Below are 23802 nucleotides of genomic sequence, written 5' to 3' on the forward strand. Positions count from 1 at the left end.
GAAAAGTCCCAGCAATGGCTCAGTTTTTCACCCTACTCGTCTCCTCTGTGCACAACCCTCACCCACCCTCAAACACCCTCACTCACCCTCAAACACCCTCACTCACCCTCAAACACCCTCACTCACCCTCAAACACCCTCACTCACCCTCACTCACCCTCAAACACCCTCACTCACCCTCAAACACCCTCACTCACCCTCAAACACCCTCACTCACCCTCACTCACCCACACACCCTCACTCAACACACCCTCACTCAACACACCCTCACTCACCCACACACCCTCACTCACCCACACACCCTCACTCACCCACACACCCTCACTCACCCACACACCCTCACTCACCCACACACCCTCACTCACCCACACACCCTCACTCACCCACACACCCTCACTCACACATCCTCACACACCCACACACCCTCATTCACCCTCACCCACCCTCATTCACCCTCACCCACCCTCACACATCCCACTCTCACACCCCCTCAACCTCACACACCCTCAACCTCACACCCCCTCAACCTCACACCCCCTCAACCTCACACCCCCTCACCCTCTCACCCACCCTCTCACCCACCCTCTCACCCACCCTCTCACCCACCCTCACTCACTCACCCTCACTCACTCACTCACCCTCACTCACTCACTCACCCTCACTCACTCACCCTCACTCACTCACCCTCACTCACTCACCCTCACTCACTCACTCACCCTCACTCACTCACCCTCACTCACTCACCCTCACTCACTCACCCTCACTCACTCACCCTCACTCACTCACCCTCACTCACTCACCCTCACTCACCCTCACTCACCCTCACTCACTCACCCTCACTCACTCACCCTCACTCACTCACCCTCACCCTCACTCACCCTCACCCTCACTCACTCACCCTCCCTCACTCACTCACTCACCCTCACTCACTCACCCTCACTCACTCACCCTCACTCACTCACCCTCACTCACTCACCCTCACTCACTCACCCTCACTCACTCACCCTCACTCACTCACCCTCACTCACTCACCCTCACTCACCCTCACTCACTCTCCCTCACTCACTCACCCTCACTCACTCACCCTCACTCACTCACCCTCACTCACTCACCCTCACCCTCACCCTCACTCACCCTCACTCACACTCACCCTCACTCACACTCACCCTCACTCACCCTCACTCACCCTCACTCACCCTCACTCACCCTCACTCACCCTCACTCACCCTCACTCACCCTCCCTCACCCTCCCTCACCCTCCCTCACCCTCCCTCACCCTCCCTCACCCTCCCTCACCCTCACTCACCCTCACTCACCCTCACTCACCCTCACTCACCCTCACTCACCCTCACTCCCTCACCCTCCCTCACTCACCCTCACTCACCCTCACTCACCCTCCCTCACTCACCCTCCCTCACCCTCCCTCACCCTCCCTCACTCACCCTCACTCACTCACCCTCACTCACCCTCACTCACTCTCCCTCACTCACTCACCCTCACTCACTCACCCTCACTCACTCACCCTCACTCACTCACCCTCACCCTCACCCTCACTCACCCTCACTCACCCTCACTCACCCTCACTCACCCTCACTCACCCTCACTCACCCTCACTCACCCTCACTCACCCTCACTCACCCTCCCTCACTCACCCTCCCTCACCCTCCCTCACCCTCCCTCACCCTCCCTCACCCTCCCTCACCCTCCCTCACCCTCCCTCACCCTCCCTCACCCTCCCTCACCCTCCCTCACCCTCCCTCACCCTCACTCACCCTCACTCACCCTCACTCACCCTCACTCACCCTCACTCCCTCACCCTCACTCACCCTCACTCACCCTCACTCCCTCACCCTCACTCACCCTCACTCACTCTCACTCCCTCACCCTCACTCACCCTCACTCCCTCACCCTCACTCACCCTCACTCCCTCACCCTCACTCACCCTCACTCCCTCACCCTCACACCTCATCACACCCTCACACCCACATCCTCACACCTCACCCCCTCACCCTCACACCTCACCCCCTCACCCTCACACCTCACCCCCTCACCCTCACACCTCACCCCCTCACCCTCACACACCATCACTCACCCTCACTCACCCTCACCTCTCTCAACACTCATACCCTCAATGACCCTCACCTCTCTCAACACTCATACCCTCACACCCCCTCACACCCTCATCCTTACACGCCCTCACTCACCCTCACAACCTCACCCTCACAATACTCAAACTCCACCCTCCAACTCCACCCTCCAACTCCACCCTCCAACTCCACCCTCCAACTCCACCCTCCAACTCCACCCTCCAACTCCACCCTCCAACTCCACCCTCCAACTCCACATGCAAGACAACTACAGAACCCAAGTCCACCCTCCAACTCCACACGCAAGACAACTACAGAACCCAAGTCCACCCTCCAACTCCACACGCAAGACAACTACAGAACCCAAGTCCACCCTCCAACGCCACGGCACCCTCCAACGCCACGGCACCCTCCAACGCCACGGCACCACTCAACGCCACGGCACCACTCAACGCCACGGCACCACTCAACGCCACGGCACCACTCAACGCCACGGCACCACTCAACGCCACGGCACCACTCAACGCCACGGCACCACTCAACGCCACGGCACCACTCAACGCCACAACACCACTCTTTGCAACCAATCAACAACAACTGGTTCTAATATGTTCTCTCAATGTTTTAAGCTTTATTAGAAATGTACAAAATAATGTTAATATTTCACTTCTGTTCTTGGATTTTCATCACAGTAAAATACACTGAACATAATCTTCCCATAAGTTATTTACAAAAGTTTAAGCTATTGCCATTATACATTACAATAACTTTTATTTAAGTATTATTTATTAAAACAAATAAAAGCCATTGTTGTTTGTAATATTAACCCCTTCGCTGCGACGGCTATTCCGCCGCAGCGCTAAGGGGATGGGGCGGCCGCGCGCTAGTTCCATGCTTGTGACGGAACCGCTCCGTCACGGCTCGCGGGTGAGCTGTACTTGTGACGGAAGAGTTCAGTCACGAACCCGCCCGCCCATTAAAACGTCAGCGCAGGCGTGGCGAGCGGGCCGTGACGGAACCGTTCCATCACAAGCACAGCTCACCCGAGGCTTGTGACTGAACGGTTCCGTCACAAGCCTGCAAGGGGTTAATACTACAAAGTCATGTAAATACAACACATTGCATTAGAATGCTATAGGTGTCACGTTTGCAAAAGTTAAAAATATTGGCATTGTAAATGACGCAGCTAGTAATTTCCCTACTTTCAATACCAACACATAAATAAAATGTGTCATTTGCAATACCAATACCTCAAACTTTCCTAATGCGAGACCTATTGCATTGCAAATGTTTGTTTGTCTGGAGTTAGCCTAGCTCTTTTGTTTTTTCTCCCAAACTGTATAAAAAATGCACATGCTTAGTTTGATCGGGTTTTCAGTCAACCATCTTCATATGTTGGGCTGTTGGAGTGCCATTCGTATTTTGCTTCTGGCTACCACATCATACTGCATAGGGCAGTAGGTCACACCCACTTCAGCCATTGGCTCTCATCTCTCTCAGTAAGTCATAGCATTCTTCTACTTGTGCAAAGGAACCTCTTCCAGTGTCCAGGACTGGTGGCCTAATGTGTCCCTTTTTCTTTCCTTGTTTTGTTTGTAATTTCTTTTGTAATACTTTATAATGTTTAGGTCTTGCCTACATCGCTTAGCTAGGTGTGGCAAAAAGGTTCCATGTTGCTACCCAAAATTCAGTGCAATGGGGCAAGGACGTAACCATTGTTTTTATGAAGTGTTTGCCGTATTTCATCACTCTAACCTGCTGTAACAATCACACCGCTATAAAAGATTTCAAATGTTGAAGCTAACATGAATTTTACTTGCACTTCGACAAGAAAATGTTTAAGTCCTTCCGTTCATGCGCCTGTAGCATAAAGACACGGAAGGTGGGGAGGGATGAGGAGGGGTGGGGAGAGGGAGGTGTTGTGCCGCTCGTAGTTAATTTATTGGTTTTCCTGTTGAACCTGTTTGTGTAATCGGACACAATCCCGTGAGGACTGTGGCCAGAGGCTGCTTCGCTGGCGAACCGATGCGCTCTTGTTGCTGCAGACGGGTCCTGCTTTCAGTAGGCAAATACTAGCGAAGGCGCAGGAGCGCCTCCGTTCAAGCTTCAAACTCGCTTTATCCTTATGTGACCGAACCGCTCCGTGGAATGAAGGTAAACCCATGGACAGTTCGACGCTAAGCTGTGTGAATCAAAATGTTACGATGCTCTTCACGATATGTACAGGTGGTGATTGAACGGATCATGTGTTTTTAAGACTCGAATTGAGTGCCTTTTCATCATTGATGTCAGTCCAGAAGCGAACGCTAGTTTTTATTGGGGGCAATGTTGAAAGCAGAGTGTGTGTATCCATGTACTTTCCTCGACCTTTGTATTCCGAGTTATAAATCCACCATGGAAACACTGTCCCCGAAACATTAATATCCTTTTAAGGTACTGCTTTCCATTTGGATCTTGAAGGCTGCCAAACTATGCTTTCCTGTACGTTTACTACTGTGACATACCGAACAAAGCTCCCGACAATCATAATTTGGTGTAAATGTTTTTTTCTTTCTACAGGCTGGAACATCTGCTGCATTTAAACTGCATTTAAACTTCATTTAATCTGCGAAGAAATCCACTTTGAAGATTCTGTGCATTGGAGCAAGCTATGAGGACTGAATGCCCTTCCAGTTTATCTCGCCGGGACTCCTACCTGACCGCTCAAAGACAAAGTGCCTTGGCTTTTTGGAACCCCCGCCTTTGTGCTCCGCGAATCTAGCGAGATCTAGGGTTGCTTCCCGCCTCTCCCCCTTTCTTCGATGGTCCCAGTGTTCGGTGCTCTTACAGAAGCGGCTTTTAAAAAAATATCTTACTACACTCTGATTGTGTCCGCCTTCTCTGAGACTGCCTTCTCGGGATCGCTCGCACTGTCTCCGCACCAGACATCCACCCGTTTCAAGTGAAAATGGGCTTTGCCAAGGGGCGCTACTTGCTGATGTTTTTGTGTGTCCAGCTCGTGGTCATGGCCTTCCTGTACCGGGAAGGTTACCGGAAAAGGATGTCTTACTTCTTTGGAATTCTGTACAAAGGAGGTCCTCCTTCCGCAGCGGGTCCTGCAGTTGGTGCCCACCTGAACTCGTCTCACCCTGGAGATGTCTATGCCAATCTAAGCCTGATCATGAAACCCAGCATTGGAGAGCAGGAGCTGCCGAAGTGCCCGAAGACCTCCCCGTTACTGGGTATGTCATTATTTACAGAGTATCTGTACTGTCTTCAAATGTCATTGCGTCTATGAAGGTCTCGCTTCCACGTTCGATATGCAGCCTGTAGTGCAAACAGAGTTGATTGATTAGTTCCTTGTCTGCAGATTCACTAATCCGACCTTCAGACCTAGTAGGAGCTATGTTGTGTCTAATGTGTCTGCGAGAAAGTGAATCACCCTTAGTGACTCATGTTTGTCCTCAAGCCGTTGCTGATGATGCAGTCTTCAGTGTTGGCTCATAAGTTAGTGTCAGCCGAGAAAGCTGCTTAGATCTGATGCTGTTTCTGACGGTGTAAATCGTCGCTTAACTTCTGTGTAGCTTAAGTAAAGAAACGTTTTGTACCACTGAGTGCGTCACTATTTTTGCAGGTATTATTAGGCTGTGCAAATACAGCGTATAATTAACAAGTTTCAAATTGTTAGCAGATCAGAGCGCAACGATAGCTTTTTGCAAAATGCCTAATATTTCAGGTGAACGTAGTTGGTGCACCACTAGGATAGAGCTAATTTCAGTGCTTTTCAGCCAAAGAATCACGGCACAAGTCGAGGGGTACACGCAGGTAGATTAACTATTTTCACAGGTAGACGCCATCTACCCTGCCAAGAAGATGCTCCCCCCCCCACAGAAATATGCTGAACTCGTCCCGGTGCAAGTTTCATACACCAGGACACATTCAGCAGCTCCAGCACGTTGTCTGCTTTTCTAACGAGCAGCAAGGGGAGGAGGGAGATTACCAGATTTCAACCCGGCTCCGAAAGCCTGACGTTACGAGGCCTTCAGTCCTCCTTTTGTCCCCGTATCCTGGCTAGGAACTATCTGGATCTTCACACCTAGATGCAAACAAAGGCTCACAGCTTGGTATTACTTCACAGGTACTTAGGAGACCATGGTTCTGACTTTGTTCGGTCCCTGTAAATGAGGTATGCATGCACTATAAGCATGTCAGATGTCTTGATCTGTCACAGTACACAACTATTTACATAACATTATTTTGTTTTATTTCTTTATAGTGCTACTCGACCCCAATTGGGGTCGGAGCACTTTACATCACATTGACCATAAATAATTCTAAGGTGTAAATCAGTGTACATGATGTTTTACATAAGAAAGTGAGGTTTACAAGGTGTAAAAGTTACATGTACTAACTACAATAGTTCGCTGTGCTATATTAAAAGTATGAACTGTGAGTAACAAAATTATCTATTTGTTAACATCAGTAACCTGCTTACTTAGCTACATAAAATAAAACTGCATATTATATGATGTGCTTTGCAGAAGACAAATGCTACTTTGATTAAAAACTGGGACTAGATAAACGAGCTCTCTCCCCAGCATTTGTGTTAACTTTCAGAGTTATATTTCCATTATTATCCCCTGAGATTTTCTCAGCACTCCATGATCTCTGCAGCAGGTGCCATAACTTCATAAGATATTTTGAAATGCCGACTTTGCAAAAAATTAAATTGGGCAGAATGGATCAATTCTCCACGTTTTTCCTTGTTGCCAATTTCTTTGTGTGGGAGTAAAAAAAAAAGTACATGTGCAAGTTGAGGTCCAGATTTTGCATCAGTTTGCATTACTTTTTATGCACAACCCTGATGCAAAATCTCATTTGTTAAATCTTGTAACCTCAGTTGTACTCATAATAGACCTGCTGAAAGTGTGTGAGGTGTTAATATCTGATGTCACTTCTTGTGAGGTCTTGGGTTGAGATGCCACTTCCTGTGATGTCACATGACGTGATGTGTGCTGTGATGTCACTAACTTGGTTTTGTCCACCCACTTCTTTTTTTAGGACTTTTAGGACCTGTACCCTGTGGTAAGGGCAGAGATAGTGTGCTAGTAAAATAAAGCGGCCGAAAGTGGATTCGGCAATACACAGCATTGGCATTTATTTCTAGCTCGCACATTTAATTGCTCCGGCAGCATGTGTGGGCCCTGACACTCTTTCATTGACAAATTAAGTACTGCTTACCATGTTATCTTAATGTCAGCTGTAGGCATTTGTTTGGTGGTGCAAATAGTCGTGTTTGTGCTACTGAAATGGTCAAATTTCAAGATGAGTTAGGTCGGCCACATTTAATGGGTTATGGGTCAAATGGATTGTCTCGAAAATGGGCTTTGAGAAGAACACATTCTCATTTAAGGAAGAATCGTTAAAGAAAAAGTTACAATTCTATTAAGCCAACAGTAAGGGAAGGAAAGTGTGCTGGACACAATATTCAAACACCTCATAATCCGAGAACACAAAGAAACTACCTCGTTACATGAAATATACTGTTTTTTTTTTTTGTAAATATATTGCTCGCCTGCTTCCGGTGGTCTCTCCAAATAACTTACTGAAAGTACTTCATTTTTGGTTTTCTCAATCAAAACGTCTTTGTAGGAAAGTGCCCATTTAGGTGTCGCCCGCTTGTCGAGATTATAGTAAGCGGTCCGAAAAGTCTACCTAGCTGCGGATCGCGTACAGTTCATATGAGCGTGCACATCCGACACCATCGGCCTCGGCATCAGACTTCAAACGAATACGCTCCCATGCCCCCCACATCAGACTTCAAAGGAATGCTCTCCCCGCCCCTATTCTCGCCTTTTATCCTCCCCAGTTAATTGCTCCCCTTTTTCTCCCTTCGCCTTGCACCCCCCCTCCTCGTTTCACGGACTCAGGCCTCATGTTCATTGTTCCACTCCCGTTCACCAGCGCCAGAGGTGCTGTTTTAACTGCCCCTCTAAGCGGGCCCTGCGAAACTCGCCTCCCTTCACCCGCATGCTCCTTTCGTGGCCTTTCTACAGCTCCCCACTGTGTTCCTCCTTAAGGATTCCCTACGTTGCCTCTGTCTGAGGCTCATGGCTCCCTCCATTAAATGTCCACCGCTGTTTTTTCTCCCCAACCCTGCCTTTGAGGCTCCCCTCTCGCTTCTCTGAAGCCCATGCCTCCCATAATGAAATATGCCTCTCTGCTCATGTCTACCCCTCCTCTGCCGTTTCTCTTTTCCAGACCTCGCCCCACTCTTTGTGAAGACGGCTTCATATTGTTATATCTGAGCCCCCATCCCTAATTCCTTTGAGACATGCCTTACCCCCACCCACATTCATTATCTTGCCCCACGCGCCATTATTCTTAACCCCTTTCCTGATTTTCCAAACCCCCCTTTTCGGGAATCGCTAACCCCATCTCTCTCCGGTATTCACCACCTCCATCACTTCCCGTCTCCTCGGCATCTCAGCTGGCCCTGCCACTCCTATTGCCTCTCTTTCTATGAGGCGAGCCTGTCCCTCTCGTCTTATTTTCTCTCCCTCTTTGAGGCTTCCATTGCCTCTAAAAGAAGCGTGTTTCCGGCCTCCTGAACCCCTACTCTCACACTCCCTTTCTAAAGCTTACTTCTCCCTTCCTTGAATGCTCAACATGGTCTTTTTTAAAGGTTCTATTTCCCGTCCCTTCCCTCTGCTCGCTTTCCTTTCCACGACTCTCCTTTCTGAAGCTAACCGCTTTCTCTATCCCTCAGCTTTCCTCTCCGAATTCCACCTTTTCACCCTACTTTTTGAACCTCTGCCACCTCCCTTCCCACCAATGGCTTCTATGTCCTTCCCAGCTCTGTATCTTGGGCTGACATTTCCCTTCGTAAAAGGAGCCATATCCTTTCCCTCCCTCGTCTCTTGATTTCTTAGGGTCTGCATTTACTCTACTGACTTCGGAGCTCCCCTTATGAAGCCCACACTACTTCATCTGTCTTTTTGGCGGACTGCTTCCTCTGCGACCCCTCACCCCCCACCCCATAGTGCTTCCTCAGTTACTCTGTCTTTTACTTCCCCACCCCAAAATGCCCAGCTCATTTGTCTTTTTTTTGTGTTTAGGTCTCGCTGACTCACCCACCCTCTCCCACCCCCTCACCCTCACACCCCCTCGCCCTCACACCTCCTCGCCCTCACACCCCCTCTCGCCCTCACACCCCCTCTCGCCCTCACACCCCCTCTCGCCCTCACACCCCCTCTCGCCCTCACACCCCCTCTCGCCCTCACACCCCCTCTCGCCCTCACACCCCCTCTCGCCCTCACACCCCCTCTCGCCCTCACACCCCCTCTCGCCCTCACACCCCCTCTCGCCCTCACACCCCCTCTCGCCCTCACACCCCCTCTCGCCCTCACACCCCCTCTCGCCCTCACACCCCCTCTCGCCCTCACACCCCCTCTCGCCCTCACACCCCCTCTCGCCCTCACACCCCCTCTCGCCCTCACACCCTCTCGCCCTCACAGCCCCTCGCCCTCACAGCCCCTCGCCCTCACAGCCCCTCGCCCTCACAGCCCCTCGCCCTCACAGCCCCTCGCCCTCACAGCCCCTCGCCCTCACAGCCCCTCGCCCTCACAGCCCCTCGCCCTCACAGCCCCTCGCCCTCACAGCCCCTCGCCCTCACAGCCCCTCGCCCTCACAGCCCCTCGCCCTCACAGCCCCTCGCCCTCACAGCCCCTCGCCCTCACAGCCCCTCGCCCTCACAGCCCCTCGCCCTCACAGCCCCTCGCCCTCACAGCCCCTTGCCCTCACAGCCCCTCGCCCTCACAGCCCCTCGCCCTCACAGCCCCTCGCCCTCACAGCCCCTCGCCCTCACAGCCCCTCGCCCTCACAGCCCCTCGCCCTCACAGCCCCTCGCCCTCACAGCCCCTCGCCCTCACAGCCCCTCGCCCTCACAGCCCCTCGCCCTCACAGCCCCTCGCCCTCACAGCCCCTCGCCCTCACAGCCCCTTGCCCTCACAGCCCCTTGCCCTCACAGCCCCTTGCCCTCACAGCCCCTCGCCCTCACAGCCCCTCGCCCTCACAGCCCCTCGCCCTCACAGCCCCTCGCCCTCACAGCCCCTCGCCCTCACAGCCCCTCGCCCTCACAGCCCCTCGCCCTCACAGCCCCTCGCCCTCACAGCCCCTCGCCCTCACAGCCCCTCGCCCTCACAGCCCCTCGCCCTCACAGCCCCTCGCCCTCACAGCCCCTCGCCCTCACAGCCTCTCATCCCTCACCCTCACATCCCCAGCGTAACAAAACAGCATAGCATAGGATAGCAAAACATAGCATAACAAAACCCAGCATAGCATAACAAAACACAACAAAACGTAGCATACACAACAAAGCAAAACAAAACATAGCTTAATAAAACACAACAAAACCTAGCATAGAAAAACACACCCCCTCGCCCTCACACCCCCTCGCCCTCACACCCCCTCGCCCTCACACCCCCTCGCCCTCACACCCCCTCGCCCTCACACCCCCTCGCCCTCACACCCCCTCGCCCTCACACCCCCTCGCCCTCACACCCCCCCTCGCCCTCACACCCCCCCTCGCCCTCACACCCCCTCTCGCCCTCACACCCTCTCGCCCTCACACCCCCTCTCGCCCTCACACCCTCTCGCCCTCACACCCCCTCTCGCCCTCACACCCCCTCTCGCCCTCACACCCCCTCTCGCCCTCACAGCCTCTCGCCCTCACAGCCTCTCGCCCTCACAGCCCCTCGCCCTCACAGCCCCTCGCCCTCACAGCCCCTCGCCCTCACAGCCCCTCGCCCTCACAGCCCCTCGCCCTCACAGCCCCTCGCCCTCACAGCCCCTCGCCCTCACAGCCCCTCGCCCTCCCTCTCACCCACCTTCGCCCTCACAGCCTCTCACCTTCCCTCTCACACCCCCTCGCCCTCACACCCTCACATCCCCAGCGTAACAAAACAGCATAGCATAGGATAGCAAAACATAGCATAACAAAACCTAGCATAGCATAACAAAACACAACAAAACGTAGCATACACAACAAAGCAAAACAAAACATAGCTTAACAAAACACAACAAAACCTAGCATACACAACAAAACCTAGCATAGCAAAACACACCCCCTCGCCCTCACACCCCCTCGCCCTCACACCCCCTCGCCCTCACACCCCCTCTCGCCCTCACACCCCCCCTCGCCCTCACACCCCCTCTCGCCCTCACACCCCCTCTCGCCCTCACACCCCCTCTCGCCCTCACACCCCCTCTCGCCCTCACACCCCCTCTCGCCCTCACACCCCCTCTCGCCCTCACACCCCCTCTCGCCCTCACACCCCCTCTCGCCCTCACACCCCCTCTCGCCCTCACACCCCCTCTCGCCCTCACACCCCCTCTCGCCCTCACACCCCCTCTCGCCCTCACACCCCCTCTCGCCCTCACACCCCCTCTCGCCCTCACACCCCCTCTCGCCCTCACACCCCCTCTCGCCCTCACACCCCCTCTCGCCCTCACACCCCCTCTCGCCCTCACACCCCCTCTCGCCCTCCCTCACACCCCCTCTCACCCTCCCTCACACCCCCTCTCAACCTCCCTCACACCCCCTCTCAACCTCCCTCACACCCCCTCTCAACCTCCCTCACACCCCCTCTCAACCTCCCTCACACCCCCTCTCAACCTCCCTCACACCCCCTCACCCTCACAAAACAGCATAGCATAACGAAGCATACACAACAAAGCAAAACCTAGCAGAACAAAACACAACAAAACGTAGCATACACAACAAAGCAAAACAAAACATAGCTGAACAAAACACAACAAAACGTAGCATACACAACAAAGCAAAACAAAACATAGCTTAACAAAACACAACAAAACCTAGCATACACAACAAAACCTAGCATAGCAAAACACACCCCCTCGCCCTCAGACCCCCTCGCCCTCAGACCCCCTCGCCCTCAGACCCCCTCGCCCTCAGACCCCCTCGCCCTCAGACCCTCTCGCCCTCACACCCCCTCTCGCCCTCACACCCCCTCTCGCCCTCACACCCCCTCTCGCCCTCACACCCCCTCTCGCCCTCACACCCCCTCTCGCCCTCACACCCCCTCTCGCCCTCACACCCCCTCTCGCCCTCACACCCCCTCTCGCCCTCACACCCCCTCTCGCCCTCACACCCCCTCTCGCCCTCACACCCCCTCTCGCCCTCACACCCCCTCTCGCCCTCACACCCCCTCTCGCCCTCACACCCCCTCTCGCCCTCACACCCCCTCTCGCCCTCACACCCCCTCTCGCCCTCACACCCCCTCTCGCCCTCACACCCCCTCTCGCCCTCACACCCCCTCTCGCCCTCCCTCACACCCCCTCTCGCCCTCCCTCACACCCCCTCTCTCCCTCACACCCCCTCTCGCCCTCCCTCACACCCCCTCTCACCCTCCCTCACACCCCCTCTCAACCTCCCTCACACCCCCTCTCAACCTCCCTCACACCCCCTCTCAACCTCCCTCACACCCCCTCTCAACCTCCCTCACACCCCCTCTCAACCTCCCTCACACCCCCTCACCCTCACAAAACAGCATAGCATAACGAAGCATACACAACAAAGCAAAACCTAGCAGAACAAAACACAACAAAACATAGCATACACAACAAAACATAGCATAGCAAAACACACCCCTTGCCCTCACACCCCTTGCCCTCACACCCCTTGCCCTCACACCCCCTTGCCCTCACACCCCCTTGCCCTCACACCCCCTTGCCCTCACACCCCCTTGCCCTCACACCCCCTTGCCCTCACACCCCCTTGCCCTCACACCCCCTTGCCCTCACAGCCCCTTGCCCTCACAGCCCCTTGCCCTCACTCACCCTCACATCCCCAGCGTAACAAAACAGCATAGCATAGGATAGCAAAACAAAACATAGCATAACAAAACCTAGCATAGCATAACAAAACAACAAAACATAGCATACACAACAAAACAAAGCAAAACAAAACATAGCATACACAACAAAACAAAGCAAAACAAAACATAGCATACACAACAAAACAAAGCAAAACAAAACATAGCTTAACACAACAAAACCTAGCATACACAACAAAACCTAGCATAGCAAAGCACACCCCCTCGCCAACCCTCACACCCCCTCGCCCTCACACCCCCTCGCCCTCACACCCCCTCGCCCTCACACCCCCTCGCCCTCACACCCCCTTGCCCTCACACCCCCTTGCCCTCACACCCCCTTGCCCTCACACCCCTTTGCCCTCACACCCCCTTGCCCTCACACCCCCTTGCCCTCACCCCCCCTTGCCCTCACCCCCCCTTGCCCTCACCCCCCCTTGCCCTCACCCCCCCTTGCCCTCACCCCCCCTTGCCCTCACCCCCCCTTGCCCTCACCCCCCCTTGCCCTCACCCCCCCTCGCCCTCACCCCCCCTCGCCCTCACCCCCCCTCGCCCTCACACCCCCTCGCCCTCACACCCCCTCGCCCTCACCCCCCTCGCCCTCACAAGCCTAGCATAGCATAACAAAACACAACAAAACAGCATAGCAAAACATATCATACCAAACACAGCAAAACATAGAATAGCATAGCATAACAAAACACAACACAGCATAGCATAGCATAGCATAACAAAACACAGCATAGCATAGCATAGCATAGCATAGCAAAACACAGCATAGCATAGCATAGCATAGCATAGCATAACAAAACACAGCATAGCATAGCATAGCATAGCATAACAAAACACAGCATAGCATAGCATAGCATAGCATAACAAAACACAGCATAGCATAACAAATCAAAGCACAGGATAGCAAAACAGCATAGCAAAACAAATCAAAGCACAGGATAGCAAAACAGCATAGCAAAACAAATCAAAGCACAGGATAGCAAAACAGCATAGCAAAACAAATCAAAGCACAGGATAGCAAAACAGCATAGCAAAACAAAACATAGGATAGCAGAACAAAACGTAGCATAGCATACAGCATCACCACAGCATCACTCAGGGGCACCACAACATCACTATGCGCTACCACAGCATCACTGAATGCCACAACATCACTCGTTCGCCATCACAACATCACTCCGCGCCACCACAGCATCAATCTGTGCAACCATTCAACAACACCTGGTTCAAATATGCTCTCTCAATGTTTCAAGCTTTATTGCAAATGTAACAAAAAGATGTTAATATTTCTCTTCTGTTCCTGGATTTTCGTCACAATAAAATACACTGAACATAATCTTCACAAAAGTTATTTACAAAAGTTTAAGCTTTTGCCATTATACATCACAATAACTTCTATTTAAGTGTTAATTATTAACCCCTTCGGCGCCTATGACTGAAGCGTTCCGTCACGTGCCTTGGGTGAGCTGTGCTAGTGACGGAACGGTTCCGTGACGGCCTGCTCGACGCGCCTGCGCGGCGCTGATTTTGCGCCTGCGCGGCACGTTCTATTGAGCGGGCGCGTTTGTGACGGAACCGTTCCGTCACTAGCACAGCTCACCCGAGGCGCGTGACGGAGCGGTTCCGTCACAAGCGCAGGTGAGCCATGCGACCCCTCCACCCCCTAATATCAATACATGTAAGTCGCGTAAATACAACACATATTGCATTACAAATGCTATAGGTGTCACATTTGGCATTGTAAATGACAAAGCTATTCATTTCGCTATTTTCAAAAACAAAACCTAAATAAAAAATTTGTCATTTACAATACCAATAGCTCAAACTTTCCTAATGCGAGACCTATTGCATTGCAAATGCTTGTTTGACATGGTCACCCCCACTTTTTGCCTGATATTTGATGTGATTTCGGCTGGAAATGCACTGGGTTGCTTTCCATCGCAAAATAGCAGACATCCATTACAGCTTCAACACCCAGACAGCCCCAACAAACAAGTACACAACAGACACTTCGCACACCCTCGACCACTACCCCATGCTAGCCTGGGCCAGCGTCGACGACGCCATCAAGACCATGAGCACAATCCACTCCGGCTCTCCGGCAGACTCATTCCCGCACCACGTCTTCAACAAAGCAAGCAGCTCCATCGCTCCCCAGCTGCGCAATGTCATCAATCTTTCCCTAGAGACCGCTACCATCCCAGAGAGCTGGAAACACACCAAGATCAACGCCCTACTCAAACTTAAGGCAGACCCAAGAGACCTCAAGAACTTCCGGCCCATCTCTCTGCTGCTCTTCCTGGCCAAGGTCATCAAGAATATCGTAAACAGACAGCCAATCCAATACCTCGAAGGAAACCGAATCCTGTACCCTTCCCAGTCAGGGTTCCGCAGCAAGCACATCAGCGAGACTGCCCTCATCGCCTCCACAGACGACATAAGGGCCCTGCTGGACAACGATGAGACTGCAGCACTCCTCCTCCTAGACCTCCCCGCCGCCTACGACACCGTCTGCCACCGCACTGTACATGCATGCATCCGCGCCACAGGGTCATCTGCGGCGTGACCCAGGGAATCCTTCCTCAGCCCAACACTGTTAAACATTTACATGGCCCCGTTCGCACACGTCGCCCGACAGCACGACTTCAACCTAATCTCCTACGCCGACGACACTCAACTGATACTCTCCCTCACCAAGGACCCCATCACAGCCAAAGCCAACCTCCACGAAGGAATGAAGGCTGTCGCCCACTGGATGAAGATCAGCCATCTGAAGATGGACTCGGACAAGACGGAGGTCCTCATCCTCTGCTCCAACCCTTTAGCCTGGGACGACTCCTGGTGACCGACGGCACTGGGGCCAGCCGTGACACCCACCGACCACGCACGCAAACCTGGGAATCCTCCTCGATTCAACGCTCTCAATGACCAAGCAAGTCAATGCCGTCTCCTCTGCATGCCCCGCTGATCTACAGATGGATCCCGACTGATACAAGAAAGACAGTCACCCAGACCCTCATCCGCAGCAGACTAGACTACGGAAATGCCCTCTACGCGGGAGCCCCGACCAAGCTAATCAAACTACTACAACGCATCCAAAACACTTCTGCACGACCTGATCCTCGACGTACCACGACATGGCCACATCACCCCCACTTGAGAAACCTGCACTGGCTCCCCGTCAACAAGAGGATATCCTTCAAGCTCCTCATCAACACACACAAAGCACTCCACAAGAGTGGCCCAGCCTACCTTAACAGATGGCTCTCCTTCTACATCCTCAACCGCCAGCTATGCTCCGTTGACCTCTCACTCGCCACCGTCCCGCACATCAGAAGAACCACCACCGGCGGGAGATCCTTCTCCCACCTCGCCGCCAAGACATGAAACACCCTCCCACTGAGCCTACGACCGACCCAAGCCCCGCTGACCTTCAGGAGGATACTCAAGACCTGGATGTTCGATCTTTAGCGGCACCCCCTCAACGCCCCCCGCCCCCCCCTATCGCCTTGAGACCCTCGCGGGTATGTAGTGCGCTTTAAAAATGATTGATTGATTAACCAGGTCCCCATTGCCAGATCTCTTTCCCAAAACTGGACAATAGTTTCCCAAATAGATAATACCCTTTAGTGCTCCCTGCAAGTCCCTAGTAAAAGTTACCTCTGGTACCTAGGGTAAGAAGGCTAAAGAGGGTACTTAAGGGCTGAAAAACGCTTTGTGCAACAATAAAGTACCCCTCACCAAACGAATACAGACTGCCACTGCAGGGTCCGTGTCTTGATGCAGACAAGTGAAAACAGAACATGGCCCACATCTATGTGTGCCATGTCCACAGACCCTGCATGCAATATAGTTAAGTCACCCCTACAACAGGTCTTACACCCCTAAGGCAGGATGCACTATACTTTGTGGCCGGTAATACTGTGCAGAAGCAGGTATGCCCCTGTGTTGGTCATCTCTATTGGTGCTAGTACAAGCTCACATGGAAGCCATTTTAAGTACACGTGTTGGACACTGGTGAAAATAAGGTCTCCAGCTACATGATTGCTTCACTGAAGAGAATGATGCTTTGTATTAAGAACCTCTTATTAATAAATCCAAGCTGATCCCAGTTTTGGATTTATTAATACATTCACACTGAGGGCGTTTTAGAGGTGCCCCCTGAAAATCTATCTGCTACTGCTGTGTGGACTGACTGGTTTGCACCAGCTTGCCACCAGAGACAAGTTTCTGACCCCCAAAGGATGAGGCCCTTTGCTATCAGAAGGTCAGAAATGAAGCTTGCTTGGGCAAAGGGTGTTTACACCCCCTCCCACAAGATGGCTTGCAGATAAGCATTCCAAGGCATGGGAATCCTTAATTTGGTATGCAAATCAGGCTTCTCACAGGAGAGGAAGTCGCCCCACCCACCTTTGCCTACAGCCCTTAAACACCAGGATAGGTGGGGAAAATTAGCTAGTCAGATAGGCGTGTCCACCCTCAGGCCAGCACCACCCCTAAGGTGGGCTAGCAGAAGCGGAAGCAACTTTTCAGTTAGCCAATTTGGTGATGGTAAAGTTAGGAACTCTGGGATAGGGTTATGACTGCTCCCCACAGGACATGGCCATATAGGGTGTGTGGTGACCTCCAGGGGTAAGTAGTCCATTTACTCCTGCCGTACACTTCCCTAACTCCCCTAAATTAAGTATTTAGGGGAGCGCCTGTCACCAGAAAATCAGACCCTGTCTACGAAGATGAAGGACACTAAAGAGCCGTAAAAGAAGAGCAACTGATTTGGCTTGTGCCGGCCTGCCTGCTGTTCCTGTTGAACCTGCGCCAAAAACTTCTTGTCCTGTAGCTGTCATACCTCCAAAGCCTGAGAAGATGCCCTAGCCCTTTGGCACCTGAAAGGGCAGAAAATTTAGATAATCAGATAAGTGTGTCCACTCTCAAGTCAGTAGTGCCCCTAAGGTGGGCTACGTGAAGTGGAAGTCAATTTTTCAGAGTTAGACATTTTGGTGATGGCAAACTTAGGAAGTCTTTATTAATGACTCAAGAACTCTTTAACCTGCAGGCACCACAAAAAGAACTGTGAGGACTCAGGAACTGCCAAAACCTAATGCCGCACAGCACCACTGCACCGTTTCCCCCTCCAGCCCAAATTGAGGTGGACTAACGTGTGCGCAGGAGACCGATTCAGCTTTGGGATCACCCTTTGTGAACTCCACAACATCTCAAGCAGCCCCTCTTCGCAGGCCCCTTCAACCGTACGTACTCCCGGATGAAGAAACCTGACACCACAAAGATACTCTGCACCCGGCTTTTCCGGCCTGCAGAAAAGACCACCGGTGTCCCCATGTCCCCCGCACTGCAAGACTTGAGTCCTTTGGTTCAACCCAGCTGGCCTCCCACTCACTCAACGTGCAGCCTCTTTTCACAAAGACCGATCCCCATAGACTAACATTGAGCAGCCAATGCTGTATTGCAACACTGCAACTGGCTGCCCTAGTGCCGCTGGAGCTGTCTTGGACCTGGCCCAATGCTCACCTGAAGTCTGGGAGATTGGTCTCTTAAGTCGTTGTACTCTACTTGATTGCTGTACTTGTTTTTCATCCCATATTATAAAATTGCAGCTTCTGCAAAATGTACAATCAATTTTTTAAACGTGAAAATATTTCTCTTGAAAATGCCACTTACCTGATTGTATTGATTCTGGTGCCTACGCATATATAAAGCTAATTGTTGTTTTTTTAAATTGGTGTGGATCTCCTTATGGAGTTGTGTGCATCATTTATTGACTGTATATTATTTGAATTGCAGATGTCTAACATTCCACTCTGATCAGTCTAAGGTTGCTCAACCAAACTACCCCTAGCAGAGCACCTTGGAATTGCTAGAGCAAGCCCCCTGTCTACTCAAAAGGGAACCTCTGGACTCTTGCATGAATTTTGGTATATCCTATAAAGAGCCTGCTTACAAACAAAAATACAGGGCACTTAGTTCCTACAAACTCATCTCAACCCCCTCCACCACCTTCACAGAACCATTTAGTCAGAAGTAAATTATACATATAGGCAAATATGTCACAAGTAAATTAAGTAAACAGCAATTATGTAGCTCCGGTGAGCGATGTCTCACCCGAGGCCCATCCCTCAGAGTCATTTAGATGTCAATAGGAATGTACAAGTTCAAACACCATCTTAGCAAGTTCGTTTTCGAAATCATTTTAAGCTACGTCAATTAACTTGCCGGGCCAGAAGTTCATTGCCGAAGATTTCATCAACTGCAGCACACAAACTTCCTATGTTTCCCAACGATTTTCTACTGTCCTCACTGTCCGGAAGGCCGTCAATCCACCGGAGAACATCCAAACTGAGAAACTGTACTTGCAGTGGTGGCACGCTGCAGACGCTGCTCCGGGTGGCTCTCCACACGCTGTTGCATGAGAACGTGGAATGTACTCTTTTGAATTTCAAAAGTTAAAAAAGCTGTTGGAGTTGGCCATACATCATTAAATTTGACATGTAGAATAACCATTAGCTCCAACATCGCAACAGAGCTGTCCCAAATGAAATCTCCCTCTGTAGCGTTCAACTGCCGCTCGGTCATACTGTGTACAGCTAACTCTCTCTCCGTGGCGCCAAACGGCACAGCACCGCAAATTAAGCACTGACCATGCAAAATAAAGCACTGACAATGTAAAATAATGTAAAACAACTGTTGCGCCAAACTGCCGCAGGAACTCACACGAGTGTTGCTCTCTCTCTCTCTGTTGGTCGGGTGACAGCCGATCTTGCCGTAGTTGCTGCCAAACTTCCTTAGCATCGGCCAGCACGGTCCACTTTAGTCAGTAGAATCACTCACAAGAGGGGAATAGGAACTTCACTATACTCTGAAACTTTTCCCATTTACTTTCGGGCTGATGCGATGTCTTTTGGCACAACGGGGGTCAAACTCTCATGCCACACGCATAATACTGTCTTTTGATGTTGAGCTTAAATTTGCACTTTCAGATCTTTGGGCGGCCGATTTCGTGGTCACTGGTGGGGTCTCCTAGTGCCAGTAAGCTTAAACACGCATTAAAATAGAGTTTTTACCTTTTTAAATGTTCCTTGTCAGTTCTTTTCTTTAATACTCTTATGTTCGTTCTCTGTTTCTCTTAGATTTTCTTTTCTTCTATGAGTTAAAGACTCTTGTCTCCTTGTAGGTTCTTTGGTTCTTTGTAGATTTCTGCACGCTGTTGATACTTCTTTCTCAAGTCGCCAAAAATGTTGTAAATAAGGCCAGGTAGTCCATATGCTTTCTTGATGCTCCTTTATTCAGGTAAGATGGTAGGTAAGATATATAAAGGGGAAACCCCACCAGGAGTGGCTTCCTGCCACTCAGCCCACATTCAACTGCCAGACATCCACACAGAACATTCTATCAGGCTCTTGCATCACACATTCTAAGCTGGGCAGCAGGGACAAGTATAACACAACTTTACTGTTCATGGCAATACTGCAGCTCTGCAATGACTAGTCCCTGTCTGAATGACCCGCAAATGATAGCTTCTGCGTAATGATGGTTGATTGAGAAACCTTGATTCTATATTTTTTTGTGTGGAAGAGCTAGACAGGCCTGTGCCTCAAACGCTTTCACCTTTGCTCAGTGTCAACCAGCTGGGTTGGACTCCTTTGATTGTGACCTGTTATGTATTGCTCAGGTACAGCCTTGCAGGAGTCCAGTTTGGAAGAGTCCTGTAGACTGCTCTTTCTCTCCCCCTGTTTGATCCTGTAGACAGGACAGGACATCTTGGGAGAACTGTGCAATCGGATTTACTTCAGCTTATTATTTTCCAATCTAACCTCTCGTTTCAAACTGGTCTAGGTCAGTCTCCAAGGAAGGCCTCCCTAGGTGGCTCTATGCTATTGTCTGACTCCTGGGGAAGGACTGAACCAAATGTATTGCCTTGAGCTCTTCCTTATATGATGGCATGTACATTCTCCGTGAGTGACCATAGCCTTTTCATGTAATTTAATTTATTCAGGACATTTGCACCATTGAAACTCCTGCAGATACTGACTGTTCTTCCCGTATCCACTTGTGCACCTTGCAGTCCACTATACTTCCACAGAAGTACTCGTACACGAGTCCTTGTTTTTTTTCCCAAACAATCACTGCTTGATTTATTCACCATAATCAGCTGGGTGATGAGCAGTAGAAACAAAGAGATTATTGTGAGCAGTGGACTTGGCTGCTGATGCATACATAGCTTGTAGAATTAGTTACATGGCCCCAGGAAGGGGGGGGAAGTGACAGCGGTGGGAGGTGAATGGGATTGTTGAGATTAGTGCACAAACTGGTTGGAAGTCAATTGAGATGACTTTAGTTCGCCTCTACACAATATCTGCTTCAGTTGAATGCTTCATCTCTATGGAGTTGCTGTATTGAACTTGGTAAACCATTCAAAAGTGCCTAACCCCTTAACTGCTGGGCCTCCCCACAACCCCCCCGCCCCCCAGTGGAGTGGTTCCAGATGTTAGCCAAAATACAGCTACATTTAGTTTTTTTTGTGAAAAATGGGAAAAAAGTCCTACATATGAAAATATCTGTTTTTTTCCCTGCAAATGGTATCAAAAAAGGGTTTGTGGGGCTAAAATCTCAATTTTTCCAGCTTGTAGTGAATGGCCGACTTTTGTCAGAAAACACAAACATTTTACACAGTTCTGCCATGTTTCTGTGACATAACCTATTTTGTCTTTTGTGTCAACGTTTTCTCCTGTAACTTCTTCTATTTTTGACAACTCTTTGAAAGCAATCTACCGTTAAATCCACTGGACCTTACTGGTTGTGGGGATATATAGGACTTGTAGGTTCACCAAGAACCCGACGAACCCAGAGCCAAAAACTCAGCAGCATCTTGCAATGGTTTTTTATTATGTACCTGGTATATAGCTATTATTCTGGGAAAATGTATACATGGAAAATTCGGTATGAAAGACTCCTATGTATTTCTGAAATGGGAACAAAATATAGAGTTTAGAAACCGTAGATATTTGCATATTTCCGAAATTAGGAATACTCATACTAGCATGTGAATTTTCAGTCCTTTTTCAAAATATTTTTTTTTTTACACATTGTCTTTAATTTGGAAGGCAGAAATACATCAAAAATCAATAGGTAAAAACAGTTCCTTTACAAATCTGAATTACTCAAAGTGTCCCGATAAAAATGGTACCTCATTTGTGTGGGTAGGCATAGTGCCCACGACAGGAAATGGCTGAAAATGCAACGTGAACACATCACATTTTCACAATGAAAAATTAACCTTTTTTTGCAAAGTGCCTAGCTGTTGTTTTTGAACCCTATACATTTTTTTTAATCTAGACACCCAGGGGAATCCAGGAGGGGGTAACTTGACAGGCTATCAACAGGTTCTGTTAACCAGAATCGCCAATATACTTACACCAATTGAAAAAACCTACCGCACGACAATATTACCCAACAAACCTCCATTTTTTTAAAGAATTGTACTGACGGCGATTTGGACCCATTCTCTTCACCTGGTCTCGAGCGGGGCCAGTTTGGAATTATCACCGACAGAAGCGACCTGCAGTCAGCCACCCTTTAAGTACAGCCCTCAGGAGTCTCGGAATTACTGTATTCCATTGCGACGAAACACGTGTCGGCTGGCCAATTAAATACAATAAAAGAGGATCCGAATTACACAAACATTGGTGTTTTCTCTGACAGCAGAAACTTGAACTTCAAAGTGTCCATTGAGACAGCAAACTTCAGGACTTTTCTAATTGAGTGTGCAACAGGCATTTGTTTGCTACACATTTCTGGGAACTAGACACCTGAGGGGTTCCTGGAAGGTATGGCTTGTGTGGATCCCCCAACGTTTTCCTACCCAGAATCCCCTGCAAACCTCAAATGTAGCTGAAAAAAATCACTTTCCACACATTTTTGTCTGGGAAAGTTGTGGCATCGCTGGGCAGACAAGCATTTCCTACCACCCAGTGTTCCCGATTAAAAATGGTGCCTCACTCCTGTGGGAGGCCCAAGTACCCGCGACCGGCTAGGGCCCAAAATTTATTGAGGAGACTTCAAAATTGGCTATCACAAAATAACCTGGTTTTGCGGAGGGGGTCACCTTGGGCCCAAACAACCATATCACTTGCACTCACACAAACATACTGCCGCCATGCAAGGGCCCATCAAATTCATATGCCACAAGACATAAGGACTTTGACTATATTTTACCAACTGTAAAGTCTCTACCTCCTTCTTCCATAACATTACCAAATGCATGCCCAGTAAACCTTTACTAATGGCTTCCATGACAGCCACACGAGGCTCAGGAAGACATGTCTTTCATGCACCTCTAGTGCACTCACTATGCTAAATCCAACTCCTTCCAGTTTGTGGATGCAAGTTGGGGGGTGCTCGAGTATGCTGCAAAGCCCATTCCTCAAGCTGAGCAAGCATATCTACCTTTGAAACTAAGGCAAACATGCTGGAAATTTTCTAAAGATAACATCATGAACTATGAACGGATGAATGTGAAACAAGGGTAGTCCGTGACAACGTAGCATGTGTCTAATCCACCATTATGTGCAGTGACTGTAATGCACTTATCAAACAGCAAACTGACCATCTTCTAAGTTCTAACAGAGGATGAACATGGCAAGCAGCATTGACCCATAAGTACTACAGTAAATTCAGTGTGAGTGTGGCAGCAATGGATTTGAATCATTAGGTGAAGAAGTAAGGATGTGTATCTATACTACCTTTACTATCTGCCTTCTACCTTTGCAATTTTCCTCGGAAAGGGTAAATATCTTCAACTCCCCTAGAGAAGTGGGA

At 50.5% G+C, this 23802-nt stretch overlaps 1 protein-coding gene across 6 annotated transcripts in view; it reads left to right on the forward strand.

Moving 5' to 3' along the window:
• LOC147701399 (beta-1,4-galactosyltransferase 3-like) overlaps positions 1-23802 on the forward strand; it is a 243792-nt gene that overhangs the window by 45665 nt on the left and 174325 nt on the right. For 5 of the 6 annotated variants that reach the window (XM_086930078.1, XM_086930079.1, XM_086930076.1 and 2 more), the window contains exon 2: positions 4646-5307. In XM_086930078.1, coding sequence (XP_086786204.1) covers positions 5034-5307 — 274 coding nt within the window. In that variant the 5' untranslated portion in view covers positions 4646-5033. Of the gene's footprint in view, positions 1-4030; positions 4241-4645; positions 5308-23802 lie in introns of those variants that run through there. The other variant, XM_086930077.1, reaches the window with a different exon arrangement.

The sequence above is a fragment of the Lissotriton vulgaris genome, chromosome 7 (genome assembly GCF_964263255.1).
Source record: "Lissotriton vulgaris chromosome 7, aLisVul1.2, whole genome shotgun sequence".
In the NCBI taxonomy this organism is placed as follows: Eukaryota; Metazoa; Chordata; class Amphibia; order Caudata; family Salamandridae; genus Lissotriton; species Lissotriton vulgaris.